The sequence below is a fragment of the Lonchura striata genome, chromosome 13, assembly GCF_046129695.1.
Source record: "Lonchura striata isolate bLonStr1 chromosome 13, bLonStr1.mat, whole genome shotgun sequence".
NCBI classification, from domain to species: Eukaryota; Metazoa; Chordata; class Aves; order Passeriformes; family Estrildidae; genus Lonchura; species Lonchura striata.
In genome coordinates this window covers 14,346,064-14,368,788 of record NC_134615.1, presented here as the reverse complement: position 1 = coordinate 14,368,788, position 22,725 = coordinate 14,346,064, and the positions used below count along the sequence as shown (strand labels likewise).

The 22,725-nt window shown below is 38.3% G+C and overlaps 1 protein-coding gene across 1 annotated transcript in view; it reads right to left on the bottom strand.

Annotated features, from left to right (window-relative positions):
* The window catches only part of SLC6A2 (solute carrier family 6 member 2), a 58,825-nt gene that overhangs the window by 15,976 nt on the left and 20,124 nt on the right, over positions 1-22,725 (bottom strand). The window contains exons 2-9 of the mRNA XM_021555023.3: positions 21,454-21,585; positions 17,536-17,773; positions 9,812-9,950; positions 8,953-9,087; positions 4,953-5,056; positions 4,120-4,244; positions 3,285-3,397; positions 603-731 (exon numbers count right to left, since the gene is read on the bottom strand). Of these exons, the coding sequence (XP_021410698.2) occupies positions 603-731; positions 3,285-3,397; positions 4,120-4,244; positions 4,953-5,056; positions 8,953-9,087; positions 9,812-9,950; positions 17,536-17,773; positions 21,454-21,585 (1,115 nt within the window). The remainder of the gene's footprint in view (positions 1-602; positions 732-3,284; positions 3,398-4,119; positions 4,245-4,952; positions 5,057-8,952; positions 9,088-9,811; positions 9,951-17,535; positions 17,774-21,453; positions 21,586-22,725) is intronic.

Below are 22,725 nucleotides of genomic sequence, written 5' to 3'. Positions count from 1 at the left end.
GCAAAATATTCAGTCTGATGGTAGTGATAAATACAGGTTATTGAATGTTCAGGATAAGTTTTCTTTGTGCTTTATGTGGTGTTAACAGTAAAAGATGTCAAGATCTAGGTACATGAAGGAACAAGAAGAAACAAGGTGGGGAGACTAGTTCATTACTCTGCACTCCTTCCATGAGCAGTAAGTGTCTTTTACTTTCTTCAAGAAGAGGACAGACATATGGTCTGGTCACTTGAAATTCTTAACTCCTCACAGAGGAATAAGCACTCTACACAATTCCATTTAATGTGACTAGAAAATCCAAAACCAACCAAACAAAAAAAAAACAAACATGCAAAAGAAAGCACACAGAACCAAATAAACCCAGCAATAGCAGAGATAGTTGTTTGGAACAAAGACTTACAGGCTTGGTTTATAACAAATGATCTTGTGCCAAAAACTAGAGAAGCTTCATATATTATATTAAAAGTGATGTTCTGAATAGAAGTTGTTTAAGAACTAAAATTTATAATCAAATGTAGTCATCTGAACCTATCCATATTTCATCTGAAAATGTTAATGGCATTTTTAGGTAATGTTTTGAGGGAAACTTTTGTTGTACTTACATTGGTAATGCAAAAAAGACCAAGTAGGAAAGTGCCAAAAGAAACACCAAAGGTGAAAAGCTTTCTGTGCTGCTTCAGAAGGTGGAAATCATCTGCCAAGCCAGTGATGACAGCCTCCATCCCACCCATCTGAGAAAGGGAAGGCAAACTCTGGTTAAATGCTACTGGCTGTAGGAAATACAGACTGAAGAATGCAAAGCAGATTGTGCAATTAATATCCAACCACTATGATTTCTGATATTTCAGCTGTAAGTAACTGGTGATATGAGGATTAATTTTCTTCTGGGTCAGGGAACTGGACATCAAGAGGAGTGGCTGCTGCCTCCACAGCCTCTGAGGACTCTTTGCTGACTCAACAGAACAATAAGTAGACAGTACTTTGGGGAAAAGGATACACATTTGAATGTACTCTGGGGGAAAAGCTGCTAGCTTAAGTAGCTAAGCTCCTTAAGATATTTCTTAAAGACAGGCATGGCAAGCACCTAAAGGAAATGTACTGAACAAAGATTTGCATTAGCCATTGATTAATGAATCCAGTTTGACAAAAATCTTTACAGACTTGGAAGAAGTCTATAAATTACTACAAAGGAAGGTTGATGTGATTTTTTTTTGTTGACAACACGAAAGAATTTTACTTTGCTTTTCAGAAGTTAATGTGGGACATTAGCTATTGTTTTGCAATACAGGAAAGGTACTTTCCAAATTTTCATTTAAATTGCTGGATTATGTAGGTGGTTATGAATTTTAATTTCTTTCCATTAATGAAAAAAATCTGCCCCTAAATGCCAACAAAAAGCTATGAAAATTAATTTCAATCTTTTATCATAGTAAACAAATTTATTTAATATTTTGGAGAAGCTTAATTCTATGCATTTTGTGATGCTAAAAGACCACAGCAAGACCTGAAGTGCCTGGTGCAATACAAAATTTGGTTAGCAGGTGCTAACACAGCCTGTCCTGTTCCTATAAGCCTTTGATTAAAATATTCCTGGTTGAAATCAGTAACAGAGAATTATCACCATAAAAAGTACTCCAGGACCTGAATTTTCTTTGGCAAATTATGACAAATCTTGAACCAGTAAATCCTTCCCTTTTTAGAAAGAAAGAACTAAACTTGGCCACAGCTGACTAGTTCACTGTATTTTAATTAGCTCCAGCAGAAAAACTTTTCTCTATTTGTAGGAAAATTGTGTTCTGCAACCTACAGTGTCACTTTTATGTTTCTTTACATTGCCCTACATTACTGCTGTTGCAAAGTTAACTGTTTTGGATCTAGACACTTCTCAACATAAATTTTCTTCTTCATTCTGTCCTTTTCCTACTGGTCATTCATGTCCTTTCACTGCAATAAACCCTTCATTTCAATCATTTCTATTTGCTTACAGTTAAAAAAGGTGCAGTTGAAAAAGCTACAATTCCAGATATAATCTTCCCTCAAACTTTTTTCTAAGGATGCAGATCTTAGTCTATATAGACAAATTTCATTGGGCCTCAGCTGGAATCCAAAAATCCAAACACTTTGGAAATATTTAGACCTGAATCTGACCTTTACAGCTCAGCCCTCACTCCACAAGATCTTATTTAGCTATTTGCCAATGATTATCAAAGCTTCCTGCTTCAACCCTTTTTTTTTTTTTTTTTTTTTTTTTTTTTTTTTTTTTTGATTTTGCTTTTTTCCATATCAATTCATTAATTCCCTTTCTTGCCCTTGAAAAGGAATGAATTTTCCTGAAGTTTTAAGCAATGGAAATACAGTGTTTTACCATTTCCAGCAAGAAATTCCTGGATCAACTTTGGACATTCTGAACTTCAAAAGAGACTTCTATGCTTTGGAATAGTAAGAAACCCCTTACCCTACTAAAGAGGATAAAAGTTTGTCCATGGTTTTACTATTTCTTAAAGACCCTATCTGGTTCTCCAGAAATGTATTAACCTTTAAGCTAAATATAACAGGATGTCTTGAGGCCTCTTTGGTAGAAAAAAGTAGTACAAAAGTTGTTTGGGGACTTGGAATATTTTCTGGGATGAAGCTTCTATGATCCTGAATATCATGTTGTAAAACTTACCTCATCAAAGAGCAAATACACTTGTTAGACTAGACATTTTACAGTAAGATTATAGGAAAACAAAACTGCTATGGAAATATTCTGGCATGATTTTAAACTTGTGATTAAATTTACAGGAAATTCTGTATCATGGCTTGTAGAAAAACAATGGGAGTACCTTCAGACATTGTCTGTCTAGAGCAGATTAGTGGATTTTAGCACATAAAATAATCCCTTCTAGAAACCACTCTACTCAATGTCTTACTTGTATTTTGCAAGCAGGGCTTCAAAACCTTTTTGCAGGTTCATAGTAGTAATAGTTCATAGTAGTGTTGTTGGACCTTTAAATAGTAATAATTGTTGAATAGCCCTTCTGAAAAGTCATAAAAAAATAGCAGGGAGTAAATATTTACTGGTTAGTCAGAGATTTAATCTTTTCCTAAACCTCTTGATGATGGACAGTCTTTATAAGGCAGCAAGTAATAGTATTGCCATGTTCTCTATGACTGTGGAAACAGATTTAGGAAATGTACAGAATGTTTACTTGAAATGTAATCTGCTTAAGGCAAATGCCTCTTTAGTAACAAAATATGACAGGAAAAGGACAATGCCAAGGCTAGAAGGAAAAAGTACTCACAGAACTGTCGATACCAAGTGTAAGGAGCATGATGAAGAACACCACAGCCCAAAATGTAGATCCTGAAAGAGTTGAAATTGCCTCTGGGTACAGGATGAAAACTAAACCAGCTCCTGGAATGGAAAAGGGGAGAAGGAGGTGTCACTTCATTATGTTTCTTATCTTCACCAAAGTGTTCATTTTAATAAGATAAATCATGACTAAGTTGACTTTCATTTCAGTCCTTGTCATGGTCTGACTATTGTTAAAACAAAATTTGCATTATACCAAAATATATTTAAAATGCATATTTACCTACTCATGATGATTTAGTATTAAAAAGACACTATCCCACTGTTGTCCACTTTGAATAATATTTTATTGGATTTGCAACTTTACTAGTTATTCTTCTATGTAGTGGTGAAGTGTTGCCTTTGTTTAGCAAGAGAACTTTTGGATGTGATGAGAGGTGCAGGAGCTGGGACCATGAGTGACTTGTTCCCAGTAAAGAATGTAGAGCTGAACTTAGCAGAACCATCAAAACCAGTCACCTGTGGCACTGAACAGCAATACTTTTGTAAGATTCTGTCCAGTGGTTAACATCTGTCTGTTGAATGGGCAAAACCTGTGGGGGTAAGATTCTGGGGAAGCTCAGTTCAGGAGAGGTGAGGTGAATCAATGCCATTGAGAGTTCACGTTTCAACAAGGGATTTAAACACAGAGTTCTAGTTCCAAGTAAGTTAATTCAGTTTACTTCCATGAGATTTTCACACACTTGCTGGAATCAAATATAAACACATTTGCAAAGAAATGGTGGGGGAGAAGGGTTAAAATTAATATAGAATTAACTTCCTACCTTCAGTAGCTACATCCTCAATTTTAACTTTGTGCTCATGAGCCATGTAGCCCAATATGGAGAAAATTGCAAATCCTGAGATGAAGCTTGTGACACAGTTAATGGTGCTAGTCAGCAAAGCATCCCTAAACATGGAGAGAAGAACAGCCCAGTGAGAAAAAACTTTAAGAACTAGATGGGGATTTCCTTTAACATTTTCCCCCATCCTTCAGTTTACAATGCATTTATAATATATGTACTTTCTGAATTTATATTTCATTGGAAAAGACTTGCTTGTTTTCATTCCAAAATTTACTGTTAAAAAAAAACATTTAAATGTTGGAATTTCTCAGATGGTGCAGAGTGATTCTGGTTGAATTTCCATGGTGGTGATTCAGCAAAACACTTACAAACTGACTTGATTTAAAGTGCATTCCTAAACTGGAGCACAATGTAAAATATCAGAAATATAATCCCAAAGCACAGAAACACTTCTGGAAGCTGGAATCTTTCTGCTTTTTGTTTCTGCACCAATAAGATTTTATCCTGTGTTCACTATTGTGCTTAATGGTACTTTTGAAAGGCAAACACCAGTATAGTTTACACAGCTGTCTAAAGTCCAAACCTAATCCCATTCTGCTTTGGAGAGCAGCAGATATCTTGGCAGGTTCCTGTTACTAAAAATTCAGTAAGGAAGACAGTATTTCAAGATTTGGGTTGGTTACTATGTCTACACAAAACTCACCATCATTAATATATGACTGAAGATAGAATGATTGCTTAAAAGTTCTTCCAGCTGCAGCCGGAGCAAAATAAAATAATTTTGCAGCAGGAACGGAAGAATAGGCTCTTACCTGTAGCAGTTGTTGTCGAACTTATTGTAACTGGCAAATGCAATTAAAACACCAAACCCAGCTCCTAAGGAGTAAAATATCTGAGTAGCTGCATCAATCCATACCTGCAGAATGACACCAACAGTGCCAGGGTCAGCTCAGTCCACAAGGATGCAGCAGGAGAAAAGCAAGAGCAGGGCTTTTGGAAAGAAATTGGCATTCATGCCAAGGGGAGGGAAGTGTCACAAGGAGCATGGCCCTGCTCTGGGATGGCCTCTGGAATGGGGAGGGGGGAGCAGGAGCAGGGGAAGAGCCCTCAGAGCACACACACACTGCTGCCCGGGGGCTGTGCAGGGGGACAGGCGCTTCTGGGGCTTTACCCAGCACTGAAAGGATCACAGGGGCTTTTCTCCTGGGTGACAGAAATACGCTTCCAACAGCTCTTGTTCCAAGTTAGCTTGGAATGTACAACGAGAAATCTAAAAATAGTTAATGGGTCAAGAGTTATAGGACATTTTCTTTCCCATACCAAAGCTTCCTTTGTGTGACTGTTAGTGCACTCTACATGATACTTTCCTGGTTCAGGAGCTGAAGCATGACTGATGTGCTGTGAACAGAGCCATGCAAGATTTGTCTCATCTTTCTCACTTAGTTGGAGAAAGAGATATTTCTGTGATAGTCATTAAATTTCAGTTTAGCTGCAGTTTGATAATTTTAAGGATTGTCTACCAGGGAAACACTGTAAAAGTACAATATTTTCTAAAGTGTCCCTTCTACCAATAGCCATTCATCCAGACAGGAACAATGCCACAGTCCTGGTTCTCTGAACCAGAAACCTGAGAATAGCCTTGGTTAACCCTCTTCTGTTGTTACACAGACTTTTAAATGACCATCTTCAACAGAAGTAGTGAAATCAGTGGTGTGAATAATACCCAACATTTCTCAAAATGAGATCTGCAATGTTTGATTAAATCTGCCAAGAACTCAGAAAAAACTATGAAAAGCACTGGGTTTCATCATTCATCCATCTCTACAAAATCAGATCTAATATATCTATTCAGCAGCAACTTTCTGATCGATCTAAGCAGCTTATGAGCTCCCTCTGCATTGGTAGTTTAGTGCTACACTTTATATTTGGCCTAGTGGAAAGGAAGAGAGTGCCTTCTCCCATGCTGACATGATATATGAAAGCACTTAGGCTGTCAATCTCTTTTTTTCTCTCAACATAGATGACAGATGCTTTCAACTGCTGCCTGCTGGACACTGTGAACCACTTATGGTACTCTGGGTTTGTAAAAAACCTTAATTTTATGAACTATGGAGAGTTGATTACTTGAAAGATAATATGAAAAGCAGTCTGTGGAGTGTTTATTGCTAGCCAGTGGATAGGAGGATATGATTTTATCAAATTGTAGTTAATGCAGGGTTTTATGGATTTCTTTCAATGAATTACAAAACAATCCTGTAACCTTAATTCCATACTCATTCTTTTTATATACCAGTAATATCTTAATATTCTATTTTCACACAAAGGTTGAAATCATATTGAGTTGTACTCTATGAATAACATTTATGTGGATAGGAATGCAGAAGCAGGGATGCAGTCTCCTATGTTTGTTTTTGTTTTTTGAAAAATTCAGATAACTTTAGTTGTCAACAAAATTCCTGGGCATTTTCAATACCAGTTTTGTTAAACTCTTAACCAGATCTGCATACTGCCACCATAAGACACTAGTTTTCAGTGGTTCTGTGTCTCTTTTGTATATTGCTAGTGCAGTTTTACTCACCCTTGCCCACTTTTCATGCACCCTTAAGCACATGCTTAAGTCCTGTTGACTCAAGTAAGAGATCAGCACCTGCTGCCTCCCAAAGGATTTAAGCACATGCTGAAGTATCTGTTGAGTAAGAGTCTTGGCTCATAGCAGCTGATTAGGAAACAAATTGAGAAGATCAAGGTGAAGGGAAAAAAGAGCAGAAACCAGAAATTCCTTCACAATTAGGATTAAATGTAAAACATTCTCTTTGTTCTAACCAAGCAGGATGTAAGACAGCATGGCTCGTTTTGCAGTTCACATTTCTCATTTTCACAGCTTTTGATTGATGTGTGATTGAATATATTTTATGATAGAATATTGGTTTTATTTGTATTAAAAATAAATAGGAACAATTTACAATAGGCAGTCATCAGTCTTTCCAGCCTTCTTTGGTGTTTATGCTGTTGTAACTTCTGTGCAGTGCAGTTTTGGCTCCACAAAATGGGGCACACCCTGACAGTGGCCATGGTGCTCTAAGGGCTCTTAGAAGAGCCTTGGCAGAGCCCTCTGTGGGGCATCACTGTTTGTGACTTAGGATGTTTCTTTGTCAGATTCTTCATTTGGAAGAAATTTTAAAAATCATATATCACATCCAGGGATGCACTGACATACACTGACATAGAAATGAAGTGGGATTCTATTCTTTGTAGCCTGAGGACAAAGATTAAACACACAAGGTTACTGCAGCAGCAGGGATCCCACTGGGGAAGGGTTGGCATGACAAAGCAGTTTGTGGCACTTCTCAGAATAAGTGCTCTTTGGCCTTTTATTATTCTAGTGTAACTTTTTGTTGTTGTCTGAAAAACGTAGTTGTAGAAACAAATAACTTGAGGGTCATCTAAATAGCAGCTGCAGAAATATTAAGCCAAGAAAGAGCAGCACACAGAATGTCCTTCCAGAAGCAGAAGGCAGATATGGTTATAGAGGCCTGGTACAGCTAGTACAGCTCAATAGACATCTACTTGAAATTGTGGTGTTTATTTCCAAATAGCACTTAAAATATATTAGAAAAATATGAGCACTGGCTTTGCTCATCTTGATGTCTTTGTATTTATGTGTATGCATAAATGTGAATTACTGGGGTGGCTACTGTCTTCTGACAAAGGTGGATGAAAATCCCAAATTTGAAGTTTGATTGGATTATTCCAAAATAGACATGGGGTCTGGGTCTATTTTTGAAGAAATTCCTGCTTTCAAATTTAGCATTAAAAAGTCAGGAATGTCTTTTTTTGGCTAAGAATATTAAAAATATATCTATATTATAACACTTGAAGACTTTTTTAATAATTCTGGAAAAGTCAAGCTAGGATTCACAGGAAAGGTACTGTGCAACTATGGACAGACTGCAGACATTTCTGAAAGCTGCAATTTTTCAAGATGATGCATTTCCCTCTAGTAAAATGATATTGTTTCTTTTCAGATTTATAACCATTTGAATGGCCTTATGACCCATCCATAGAGACACTAATGTCTTATAAATGTTTTATGTCATTTTTGGGATAGTAGAAGGGAGTAAATATCTCTGTTGTCTTTGATGTTTATAGATCTAAAATGCTGCCAATTTCATGTATTAGTGACTTTATGTGTAGATTTTGCTTTACAAATAAGTCGTAGTTCCAAGTTACTCCACAAATTGGGTTGGTTCGTATATATTCAGTGATAGAATGAAATGTATGTTACTTTCAATAGTAAAATAAGAACATTGTACTTTTGAAAATCTTATTTGTATGAAGGACCATGGTTTGATTAGGTGATTTAGTCCTGGTCTTGTATGTTTAGCAAGGTTTGCATAGGTCAGTATTTTTGTTTTCTAGGTTAGTATTTAAGCTAGTGGTTCAGAAAGCAAGATTTTCTTCTTGAGGGAATTCTTAGCCTTTTGAGAACTAAATTTTTGCATTCCAATTTCCTGTATAAAGGATATTGCAGTTGACTGGGTGCACAGTCAAAGAATGGACTTTTTCAGGGGTCTGCCACACCTGTAAGTGCCTTCACAGAGTGTTTTGTGATCTGAATTGTTTGGGTTTAGAGTGAGATAATCCTGTTTTGGAGAGCATTGGAAAGTTAAACTGTCATAGAAAGGGGACCAGTGCTTAGGCAGAAGCAGGAGCATGGCTATTTAATTTCAGGTTAGTTGTAATATCTTCAGTTTCAATAACACAGGCAATAGGTTTAATAATTAGGGAATGAGAACAGAAGAGTACACTTACTGTGGCTTCTTTTAATCTTCTGAAATCTATATGCAGGTATGCATTTATTCCATTGTATGCACCAGGCAGGGTTATTCCATGTATTAATAAGACAAATAATACAACATAAGGCAAAGTGGCTGTTATCCAAACAACCTGCAGACAACAGAGATCCCAAGGTTAATCAGCAGTTATAGAAGATTTAAGAATATGTAATAAGTACAGCTGGAATTTTCTTGGTTTAGTCCATTCAGTCAGATGGAGGAGCTCTTTTTAGGAGGAAAAATGCTGTTGTATGCCATGAATCTTTTCATATATAAGTTTACAGATGCCAGTAGGAGAGAGTTTTGACAAACAGAAGACAGTGTCAGTGTATGTTAGACTGCTGATTGCTCCTCATCTCTCTGTTGTTTACTAAAAAGTGCAGTCATTGCCTGATGTTAAGTGATCATTTCATAAAAATGTACAAAAACCTCTCAGAGGTATCCAACTCTAGAATTTCTGTTGAGGTATTTTGTGAGGGATGTCAAAGAGTGATTCCCCATGACTTTCATCAGATATTTCTCTTGACATGGCATTTTATATAATAAAACCAAAACCTCTTATATCATTGAAATATTAGTACATTTGGCTAAGAAGATGATGCACATTTAAGACAATTTTGCTTATTTAAAAATACTTTCTGGGTGAAACCACCAATGTTGAATTGAAAATAATACATTAATAAAATTTTCAGTCGGAATATCACACAAGAAATGTGATCGTTTGGTTCCTGAGGATGCTTCAAATCAGTGATTTATTTTCTTGCTTTCTAAAATTAGGAGACTTCTTAAAGTAGAAAAAGAACGTAGTCAAGACAGAAGGACAATATGAGCTCTACCTTTCCTGAAGTCTTCACGCCTTTCCACAGACTAAAGAAAAGAATGATTACCACCACCAAGAGGCAGAGGGCAAGTTGCCAGCGAGGCAAGCCAAGGTCATGGATCCCACGGCTCTCGTGCAGGTGCAGAACTCCTCGCCTACACACCAGATACACAGAAACAAAGTGAAGTCACTGGGGGAAAAGGCTTTTGCACCTCTCATGCTGTGGGCAGCAGGAATGGGAATGGCAGCAGTAGAAACCCCACTGGCATCACTGGCAGTCAGTGGAGGTGCTTTGAGAAGCTCTGTTTTCTGTTAACGCCTTCAAATTATGTCCAAAGCATGTCTTAAGTAAAAGTTTCTGAAAGCAATCCTTGCTTCATAAATAGAGAGATGTTTGTCCAATTCTGCTAACAAAATAAACTCTCAGAATTCAAATGAGTCAAAAAGAAAGGAAAAACCATTGGTAGTAAGACAACTAGAATTAGTGTTTTGCTTGTAGATTTTTATTGAGAAAAGAATTAAAGTAGATGAGAAATACATGCAAAAATGAGAAGAGACTGTTATGGGGGGAAAGGCTGAGAACAACAGATGAAGTTGACAGTAGAATAGGGATCTATTTTATTAGGCTGGACAAAATGCAAGAGAAACAAATAAATTGTTTAAACTTTCTGATATTCTATTCTGAGCTCTAGGAATATTTAATTAAAACAGCACCAAGAATCAAACTACATGTACTAGAAATCAGGGATTTGTGCAAAGGAGCTTGGTTTACCCTAAGATTGCATCCCATGTAAGGGATATAAATTACATTTGCAATGACTTTGAGATGGTACATCCAGGTTCCAGGAGTCTGTCCACCTCCTCCATTCCTGTGGGAGGGGCAGGAATGTGGAGGGCTCTCCATTTGGAGCTGCATTCAGACATTCTGGTTCCTCCCAAGGGAAATTTCTTCTCATTCTCTCCTTCCCCATGCTCTCTTCTGGGAAGATTTTCCTAGTCACCCAAGGACTCTGGCACCAGTTCCTGCCTTACTTCCACATTGCATTCAGCTAAAGGGAAATACCTCCAAAGAAATCTGCAAACAGCGATTTGTTTGTTGGTACCACTGACTCTGTTTAGTCTTTGTGCAGCACTTGGGTCTCCTTTAATTTGGCATCAGACCCTGAACAGCCAACAGGCAGCTCAGCTGATTGGTACTCACACATAAATCCTACAAAAAACAAATTATTGAGGAGGTAGTGGGGCAGCTGCTCAGTAGGACTCAGTAAATGAAGGATCCAGTTATAGTTTAAATAACAGGAAATGTTGGAACCAATAAATTCTTCTGTGTCTTGGCTTTCCCAGCTGTAAAATAAGGATCATTATAAATGTGTGCTTTGTCTCTGTGCAATTCAGAACATAGTTGTTATGGAAGTGGTGAATATCTGTACATAAACAGGGAATCAAACCAGGAAATAAAGAAATACCAAGGGTTGTGATCTGAAAATTATTCTATCATTTTCACTCCAACATATTTAAGCTATAGCCAGAAAACAGGATTTAAGAGTTTTAGGTGCGGAATTCTCTGGGATGGTTTTGTCAGACTGGTACTTTCTAGGGAGCTTTATGTATTATTCATCCCTGGACAGATTTATGTAATTGTCTTTTAGAAATTTAGAAAATTTTGCATAAACAAATCAAGTTTAAGGTCTTGGAGTAAGTCTCATTTTTTCAATACAAAATCAATCATAATTTTCATTTTTGGTCCAAATATGTTTATGACACAGCTCTATAAGCTAATTCTTTCACTTTTTATTAGTGGTAAAAGTTACTTGCCTAAATTTGATGTGCTCAATAGAAGAGTGTCATTTATCTAAATTTTACGTGTGTTGCATCAGATTGATTTAGAATTCAAAAATGTCATTACTTTTCAGTAAATTAGTATGTTAACTAACAAATGTATTTGCTAGTTAACATATTAAGTACTTCTAGGAACATCTAAGTACTTCTAAAAGTTAGTAGTCATATTTATGAGATCAAACCGAAATGGTTTGCATAAACTAAGAATCAGCAAAATGGACAAGGTATAAATAGACATAGTCCTGGTGTCCCAAGCTATATTCCCTATCCTAGTAATTAGACTATGTTTTTATGATTTAAAACGTAATGAAAGTTGTAGATTGAGGATGCTAAAAGAACTGTAAGTGTATACAATGTGCAATCTATAGAAATTAAATTGCATACTCAATTTAGAAGGCAATTTGGAGCATGATAATTGTGCTCAATTAGAAGGCTATTCTACATGCATCTTCTGTGTTATATATTTGGGCAACCACAGTTCAGTCATCATTGCTGCCAGTTTCCTTCAGAGCATGACGTGGTTTTCCTTTACCTGTGGAAGGTTAGGCTAGATACACGATGTGGATAGAGCCTTTTCTGCAGTTTGCCAGGCTCCAGGTATTTTTATTTCACAAACAGCACTACTGATATTCATCTTACGTTCACCTGTGGTTTTGTGGCAGTTTGTGTCCACAGAGCAGTGGGAGGCAGAGCCTGTGGTGCACCACCTGTGGAGCTGAGCTGCCTCCACGCGGGCTCCTCACCAGGGTCTCCTCGCTGGAACTTAGGCTGGGGCTGCAGTGCACAGAGCAGCGTGGCTCCCATGGAGTGCCACAGGGGTAGCCTGGCTCAGGCCCAGCTCTGCCCCACCTGGGGCTGCTCTCTGAGCTGCCTGGATGCTTTGTAAAGAGCTCTGAGTGGGCACAGCTGCAGTGCTGAAGGATATCCTGGCTCTGGGACAGTGCTGTCCTACAGCCCAGAGCACGGAGAGCAGCTGAGCCATCTGAGGTGCAGTGCTTGAGCCCTGTGTGCCTCACCACCACCCTGGAGTGCTGGGCACAATCCAGGGGGATGCCAGGGGATGTAGCAGCACTTGGGTTTTTCTCTAGATATTTCAGCTCCCTCTTGTGTTGGACAATGGAGCCGTGTAATGGACTGCAAGATAGATTTTGGGAATCCAATGATATCCCAGTGGCACCCTGGCTGGTTTATAATAAATTATTATTTGTACGTAATCCCAGAATATACTAAATTGGAAGGAACCCTCAAGGATCATTAGGTACAACTGTTACATCTGCATAGGACATCTCTAAGAAATGTCCACATCTCCCATGCTGAGAGCATTATCCAAACACTTCTTGGATGCTGTCAGGCTTGGAGCTGTGACCAGGTCCTTGAGGAGCCTGTTCCAGTGGCCAATCACCCTCTGGATGAAGAACCTTTTCCTGATACCTGATATAAACCTCCCCTGACACAACTTCAGGCCATTCCCTTGGGTCCTGTCACTGTCACCACAAAGAGAGATCAGTGCCTGTCCCTCCTCTTGCCCTCAATGTAACTGCACTGAGATCTCCCCTCAGTCTCCCCTGCTCTGAACAGACCAAGTGACCTCAGCTGTTCCTTACACAGCTTCCCCTCAAAGCCCTTCACCATCTTCATAGCCTTCCTTTAGATGCTCTGTAACATCTTAATGTCTTTTTTATATTGTGGTGCCCAAAACTGCCCCCAGCACTGGAGGTGAGGCCACCCCAGAGCAGAGCAGGACAATCGCCCTCTGTGCCCAGCTGGCCCCTGATGTCCCTCCTGGCTGCCAAGCCCCTGCTGACTCATGGCCAGCTGGACATGGACCACACCCCCAGGTCCCTTTTCATGGTGCTGCTTTCCAGGATCTCATTCCCTGTCTGTCTGTACATCCAGGGTTGCCCCATTGGAGGTGAAATTTCTTTTAAAATCACAACAACAGAGAGAATGTTTATCTCAATGCACTGAAAACTTTATTCTCCCACTAACTTAGGAATTCTGTCCTCCCTTGCTACTGTACCCCACTTCAGCACATTCATGACTCTAAAATTTACTGTTTCAGAAGAGCTGAATGGAAAGACCAGGTGTGATTAGCAGAATATAGGGCTATCCACTCTCATTAGTTCTTGCAGACTGATTAAGTTTTTATAAGCATTTATAGGCAGAATTTGTAAGCATTTACATTATAAATGTGGGCAGAATTATAGGCAGAATAGCTTGTGCTGACTTTTGAAGTGGTGTATTCTCTTTTGGGAGAAGTTGCTTCCCAATTGTTTAATGAGGATGGGTTCCTGCATCTTTGGGGTCCACAGCATTGGTCACTCCATTTGCTGTCAGACTGAACCATGTGGAGCCTTTGCCTGGGGTGGCATTTCCAGTTAAGACTTGTACCCAAAAGCATAAATCTATGCTAGAAAAGTAACCTTTGTTGTATAGGGTGAGGGTTTTTTTTACAGGATGTTCTTGGTTCACGCATTCATAAATTTTATAAACATGATGTTCATAAATATGACAAATGTAGACTGCTGTGAGTGAATCTTGGGTTTATTCCTTGATCTTAGGTAGGTTTTTGTAATTGTTCACAGCTGGGCAGACTTGTGAATTCTGTGAGTTTCCTTTACTGAATCTGGCATGGAAATTTCCCTGTGAAATTTCTCGTGCAGGAAGAATGGATTTACAGCCCTGAGAAAAAGTACTGTCAGAGGGAAATAGCTGTAGCCCAATGTTTGTTGATATTTTCACTGTTTTTTTTTTTTTTAAATTGCCAAGACTTGTTTCTACAGCCGATTGTGATTTTTTGCAGGCACAGTACCTTGTGAGAAGATTAGTGCTTTTGTTCCTCCTAACTGGCATTTCTTAATCATCAGCATAAATGAAAGCAATATGGTAACAGACTTTTCCCGGACACAAGAGTGGAGAGAACAAATATAAAATATGCCTGTGTTCTGATAAAGTATTTAAATAGGAGCAATATGAAGTAGATGGGAAACTTTATTTGTGATGTACTTCTGTTCTTCTAAAAAAGAGAAAGGCTCATATTGAATTATTTTAACATGTGTGGAAAGGATAGAAGGCTCTTTTCATTTTCTGTGTTTAATTCCAAACCACTGAAGAGGGAAGGAATTAAAGTAATGTGTGTCCCTAAAGAAATGTGGAGTTGACATTTTATTCCTAACTGGATTTCTTTTATGTCTGGCTATTACTTAGCAGAAAGGCACCAGCTGATATTAGATTTTAGCGTGCTTTGCCAAGTTTACAGTATACAAATACTTTATAGTTGATTTGAAGCATCCCTAATGAAGTATTGCAGAGGTCCCATTCCTTCCTGTAGTAAAAAGCTGTCCCATGACATCAGTGGCACCTCGGCCTGAATTAGCCCTCTACAACTGAAACCAGACTTAGTAAAATGAAACTTATTAAAAAACTCTTCTACACTCCTCAGTGTAGAAGCACTTCAACCTTAAGTACTGCCCAGCTCTTGAAGCTTGAAAACAAACCCAAATATGTTCTTCAAGGTTCTCCTGCCATTGCCTTGGCATGGAATTTGCAACTTGAAATTATTTCTTCCTAGTCTGAGGCTTAGAGGTTTATTTCTGCTTTTCCTCCCAGATACTGGACAGCTGATAGATTTGGCCTAGATTACAAGTTTTCCCTTTTCTCACTCAATATAAGTACTGACAACCAGCATATTTCTGCTGAATTTGAGGTACCTTTCTTGTAGTATTTGATGAACTGTCACATCACAGCACTCCCACTTCCTCCTACAGTTTATTCCTGTGCTGGTGGAGATAGAGGCAGTCAGCTCTGGCAGCTACAGAGCTTTAGGAAATAATCAACTCTAAATTCTTGGTCAGGCCATCTTAGTGTGAAGAAATTATATCCCAAAAAGAAGTGTCTGTGTCTTTTCAGAATAATCATACTAGCTCTCTGCTTGAGTCCTGTCTTGGAAGTACCTCTTTTCAGCCACTCAGCAACTGCAAAATAAATGTTTGGTGTTTCTGGTCTCCCTGCTTCCCCCTCAACCTGCCTACCAGAGGCCAAAACTTTGTGTGAGTGTTCTGATCTAACTACACAACCTAGAGAACCAAGTTTAAGCTGTATCACTTCCAATTTCTTTTTGTGACTCTGGCACAAAATATGAAACTTTATAATCAAAAGATTCAACTCTCCTTGTTGTAAGAAGAGCATAAGCATGAATTGGGTTATTTGATATAAGAAAGAAACTGTTTTCTGATTTCATTTATAGGTTGGATCTTAATACACTGAGACTTTGTACAAGTTTGGGTTGACACCTGAGCTGTACAGCTGGACGCAATGAGCTCATCCAAATACTGGATAAGTGAATATAATGCCCCTTGTGATTGCATGTTTTTACAGCTGGGAAAACAGATGTTGTAGAGTGTTTTAGTTAAGTGGTTATCCTTCTCATTTTTGCAATGTACTCTAGTCATGAATAAGTACAGGGCCTAGTGACCTAATTACAGCTGCAAAATTCAGGGATTAAAGCATGATGAAATGTCAAATTCCCTTTCTGTTCTTACCTTCTGAACACTGCACCTTGAATCTCATTCAGAATGAGGAAAGGTCCATAATATTTCAAGTTTCAGTGTACAATCATTAATTCAGTTGTTCCCCAGATCAGTGGAACTAAATCAAAACATCATGAATTGATTCTACTTCAGCTTCACCCACTACAAAGTCAAAATCATTACCCAAGCATGATGTGATAGCAAAAGTTGTTGAGAACCATTTTAAATCATAAAAAGGCAAAGCAAGAAGGCAGAGATTGCACTTTACTTTGCTAAGATTTAAGTCTTCTATTGTAAGGGCAGTAGATTTCACAGCTGTCATTATTTGCCATTTCAGTAAGCTCCTTTGAACTCAAGCCCCCATCTTGTTTTCAAAGCACTGAGTTTCGTTTACCCAAACCCCTGCCAGCAGTTTGTGTATCACTACTGATCTTTCACTGTGCTGTCTTCAGAGGAGAAACAGCAGCCACAAATGTTAAAGAGCTATAAACAGAGACCCCAAAATCCCTACTGGTTATTTATGGTAACAGTGTTTTCCCTTTGTTTCTACAAGGTTGGACTAACTGCTTAGCAGGTGTGTGCCCTGGTATCTTTCTACTCCAAACACAGAAATATTAATTGATTCATTATTCAGATTAATTAAACAGCTGATTCAATAGTTTGATGCTCATCCCATTTCTCCTGATCAAATCCCATTTCCCCTATAAGTCCATAATGAAAATATTTATACAGACATAGGTATCTTTGTTTTATAGTTCAGTTGTTAATTTATATACCATTTGGGGTTTGATTCCAGCTGTTTGATTTAAGCCTGCCTTTGTCTGTCTCAGCCCGTGTTGCAGAGCACTCTTTTGCTTAGGCATTGGTAAAACCCTGTTTTTCTGTAACCTGGTTCTTTCCTCCTGATCAGTGTTTTATCTCACTTCATTGAACTATTGAAGCAGTGGAACAAACAGAGGTCTGCTGTTGCTCTGAAATTTTGAGTGGAGCAGCAGTCTAAATTTGTGAACAAATGATTATTTTAAAGTCTTAAACTCATCTCAGTTTGACATGCAGTCACCTCTGTCAGAATATAGCTGTGTTTCCTTGCCCTAGCAAAGCTGGTGCAAGCAAAAGTGGCACATAGAGAACATTTGTGTCTTGTCCAATTCCATTTTGCTCAGTAGCAAGCACTGCATTAGCACAGGAGAAACCAAATATCACAGAGGCAAAAGTCAGTCACCCAGGCATACAGACCAACATTACAGCTCCACTTTAACCTTAGTCTTCTGATGCTTGTTCTAGAGGCTGGATAGAAACTATTTTACCTTCAAGAGGAAACTCCCTTAAACACAGAATTTTGAATAAATAGTGAAGTTAGGTCAACACTTACTCATAAAATTCAGCTGCAGGAGTGAGCTTGTACTTGGAGTATTTAGTACCATTGCCAAGCACTGATGCATTGAAGAGTTTTGGATCTGTACAGTTTGGGCTGTTCCAGCTGTTGTGGCAGTTTGTCCAAGGGAGCTCAAATGTGAATGATGAAAATAGATAATACAGAGACCAAGCTATGATAACGTTGTAGTAGAAACCCACGTAAAGAGCTATGAGTATCACTGCATAGCCTACACCTAAAGACAAAGGAAAACTAGATTACACATTGCACTTGACATGCAACAGCATACACAAACACTGGAGTTAAATTCAATGATACATGATTGTAAATGCATTTTAGGTCTTCACATCAATAAAAAGGAATTTTTGACATTTGCATACACATATGCGGATACAATGTACCTGACCTCTAAACAAAAAATTACAGAAATGCTTCTGGAAAATGACTGGCTTTTATCAAATCCAGTTGTCTGTCAGAAAAAGAAATTAAGCAGTGCAATGTCAAAATTTGTCCTTGTACAACTCAATTGCTGATTTGCTTCCAATGCAGAAGATTGCAAGCCCATGTTAGGAGCGAAACTCACTTCATCTTCATGACGTCAGGGACCTTGGCAACTTCTCTTGGAAAAGTAAAGCTTGACACTTAAATGAAGTTTCCCTATGCCACATGTTCCCACCCTGAATTAGTTTGGAACAGACACTGATCCCTCTCTTGTTTCTTTCCCATTACTGCTCTCTAGATTGGCTTCCATCAGCATGGAACTGGCTCCAAATCATGCATGAAAGAGTCTGTGCTGTTCCACCAATGTCTCCAGGTGGTTTTGGGAATGCCAGTAAAACTTGGTGACTCTTGGGTTGGGGCTAAACTGTGTGTGACATTCATCCCCTTTTTCTGTCTCTCCAGGATTACAGAATTCAGAGTGTAAGCGTTCTCTTTTGGCTTTGTATTTTTGCATATCATAAAGTGTGGCTGGAGGGTCTCTTTAGCAAAAGCACCCAAGAAAGTGCACATTCTCCTCATGAAAATGGACATTTTCCAACAGTTTGAGAGGAAGCTGCTCAGGAATCTTGCTTTACATTGACTTCAATCATTCTTACTCCGTGTGCAGCTTTGTTCTCTGAATCTTTCCTCAAAGTTGTATGTACTGTATATAAAAGGTAGGGAGTACAGTTATTTTATGAATGTCATCACTGTCACAGTGGGTACTGTAACAGCAACTAAGTGCAAACCTTTACTTCTAGTTTGCTTCAGTTTAATGTTTTGCATCAGAGGCCTAGCAGTTGGAGATTATTAGCTTTATTATTTCTTTATAAAGGAAGGAAGTAGCACCCACTGTGAGTATTAATCCAGGTTTAAAATTTGCATAAAGAACAGATTCTGACCCTGAAAGAGCTGTCAGCTCAAAGACTGCTGCAGTACAAAACAGTACAAACGTTACTCTTCGCTCTGCAGGAGGCTTTTAATCTGTAAACCAGTTTTCTCATCCCTAATAATGGGGAAAAATTGTGAAAGTAAAGATGAAACAGTATTTTCAAATCCTTGGTGCTTAAATGAATCTTGTACTTGAAGACTCAAACTCTAGTGATACACCATGATCAATAGAATGGAGAGGAGGGAGGAAACCCCAAAAAGAATAATTCTTAAGTGTTAAGGTGAATGCTAAAACACTAAGTATGGATAATATACAAAAGACTAAAATTAAATGATTGTTGTTTAAAAAAGTGTTCCTGAAATTCCTCCGGTCCAGGAGGACGCAAGATGTTTAATGTCAAGATTAAAAAATACTGGATCAAATGTGTTTTAAATAGCTCTTCTCTGTGATCTTAAGAATGTTCAGGAATGAATTTGCTCTTATGTTTCTAGGTTTTATTAAAAGTAATGCTGCACCACCCACAGTCTAAAATAGACTCTGGAAAAAAATGCAGAGATGAAAACAGACTATGTTACAAAGGTTACAGGGTATATTTGTAATTGCATGTGTTATGATAGCATCTCATTAAAAGTAGAGTGCTTAGAGTTCATAGCAATAATATTCATAGCTAAAATTAGAACTATAGTGCTGTTCATTTAGAGAAGCTGTTATGAATTTGTGTAGACTGTGTACTTTTCCTTTGAGTGAGAGATCTGAGTTGTCCCAGAAACAACTCTAAAGCACTAGCAGTAAAATGTGTTTGCATGTTATCAGAGGTTTTAGTCAAAACTTTAAATGTACTGAGTTTATACCAAAGTGTAAATGTCTCAATACTTATTACTTTTTGAGAATCAATAACTCTTCTATATTCTTGTAATAAGAAACTTTAAAATCATCAGTAATGTATGTTTAGTCCACCTTGAAAATGTCAGCTTAAAAACACAGCTGGAATGTCAACAAGAATGTACATGAAATAAGTTCTATTTTCCTTTCTCATAATCTTTTCAATCCTGAAGTCAACACAGAATACCTCTGAGCACAGTGGTATTTGGCTCAAATGCTTTGAGATCCTGAAGGTCTAATTTTTTGCATTTAGGTTTTCAAAATCCTCATTGTCATCCAAAGGTATATAAATAATACCAACAGGAATTTTTATTGAGCAAGGGTATTCAGGTTCCTGGGTGCTGGGATGAATTTTGTCTCCCATGACAGGATTATAGAAAGGCTAGGTAAATCTATATGAATTAATTTTAAAATTTTGAGGCACATTGTTTTATTAGCTCGCTTACTTATTTTCTGTTATACCACTAATTTTGCTGTGAGTTTCGGGTTTAACTGGTAGAAAAAAAACCCCTCCACTTTTCTTACTATGTGGCACTAGACTGCTTGAAGAGGAAAGCTGTATTTTGAGAAAGAAGACTAACATTTACTTAGTGTAACCTATATCCAAGCAGCAGATCCATCAAGTCTGGATTGCTATTGTTAAGCTCCTCAGCTTTTGTCAGTCCCAGGATGAACATGATCTGAATTTTAAGGTTCTAAGGTCAGCTGAACTTGCCTGGTTTAATTTCAGGTATGTCTCTGTTGAAAAGACTTTTGCATGAGATTTTAGATGCAGCCTAGTATATATACAAAGGAACTTACATTTTTTACTGGCAAGGAATGCTTAAAAATTTCTTTAGGTTCATTAACAAATACTTGTTTCATGTACAGAACACATATGGCTTCTTTTACACATTGTTTCCTGATCAAAGCCAAACACCCAACATATTTTTCCTTGCAAAATGATGCTGTGCACAAACAACACTCCACAGCTTTTATTCAGTGATGCTGGAGAGTTAATCCTAGTGGTAAACACTCAATAGTAATAATGTCCAGATTTTAATAAGTGTTTTTCATTGCTGTATCTGAAAGACATTTTACAAAGACTATCAGAATCATTGCTCCCACTTCACAGGCAGGAAAACTGAGGTACAGAGAAACCACAGAAAACTCCTGTGCTGTTATAAGTCTAGTGGCCAAACCTACAGTCTTCACAACTCCATTTTACTGTTGTAGGCACTGTGGTATGTTGGCTTCTTCAGAGAAAGCTCCACGCCCTGAATGGAGTAGTGGTTACCTTAGTCAATGGGGAAGACAGGGCTGAATTTACCTGGATGGGATTTGGTATTTCCAACGTTTGGATTGGCAAACCACCCCACTCCACCCTGAGATTCCCAGTTCCTCCCAAACCCCAGTACACAGGGAAAAGGGAGGGCAGGGCTGAGCTGCTCCTGCTCATTGCTCTCTGTTTCACTCAGCCAGCAATCACCCTGAAATGATTTCTGTGACTTTTCCCATGTTGTGTTTCACCTTTGATAACACAAAAACTTCTGACTTCAAGGGTTGGGGAAAGGTCACCAAATACCACCTTGTCTGTGAAAGATGAGAGATCTTTACATTGTTTGTGATCACACTTGTGTGGCACCCTCAGGTGCTGTTCAGGGGAGCAGAGGAACACTTACCTTTGAAAACTGGACAGATTTTCCAAACAGTGGCAGCCCCTTCTCGGTTATATTGTCCCAGTGCTAATTCCATATAGAACAGGGGCATTCCAGCAATGATTAAGAAGAGGATGTAGGGAATAAGAAAAGCACCTGAAAAGACAGTAAAGAGACATTGTAGTCTTGGTATTGGTCAAATTTTTCTTACTCTGTTGCTTACCTTTACCAGCTAAAGACAAAACCACTGCTTATGGGAAATAGAAAGGAAATATCAGGAAGGAAGAATCCATGTATTCTTATCCCTTTTCTGCTTTCTGTCTCAGAGACGGAATCCCTGAAGGGAGCTATAGGCTGTACCTCCTATTTCCCCTTAATGTTTCCCCTCTGCTTTTTGGCTCTAAAGAGAAAAAAATGTGTCCTTGAAAATTAATCCCTAACTGAATAAGAAAAAAAAGCTGAACAAACTTGCTTAGCTGAAAGAAAAAGGGACCATGCAATTTTTCAATTTTTTTTTTTTTTTTTAATTTAACTGCAGTATTTTCAGAAGGCAGCATGGAACCAGCGACAGAAAAGAAAAATGTGAAATCCTGTAAGTGCAGCTTAAACCAATGTGTGAAGTGTCTGCTGCAACCTCTGGCTTGAAAATTAATTACTACTGGCTAATTATATAGAATTTGGACTTCCATGGCATATTTTGGATTTTGCGATAATAAATTTCCTTCTTCTTATGAAATGGGTTAGACAACACACCCCTTTCCAACCTAGTGATGCTCATGGCCGTTACTGTGGAGGATGTGGAGGTTCCTGCTAGCCCCAGTACAGCATCTTGATACTGCAGCAGGACAGTGCTGGGGCTGCTGGCACCTTCCTGGAGCACTTCACAAGGCTGAGCATTCTCCTGTGAGTTTGTACTGTCACTGAGAAACTGTCAGATTGGAAAAATCCTGGTGTGTGAGCTACTGTAGCATAAAAAGTATTGCGAGCTGAAATATGAAAGGATCACCTAATGTAGAAACTACCTGAAAATTTCTTAGCTATCTCATATGATCCAGATCACAGAGAGATTACCCCAGTGCATGGCTACATGTGAAACTATAAAGCAGTTATTGCTGGTGTCATGTTTAATAACTGTGGGCTCTGGCAAATCTCTGCTTTGTGGTACATGCAAAGGGTAGCTTTTACTATATTGCACAGCTTGCTTGGTCAAGAAGAGTTCAATTAATATTAAACTTGCCTCTCTGAAAAACATTATTGGATTGCTTTAATAACTAGAGAGATGATAGAGTAACTATG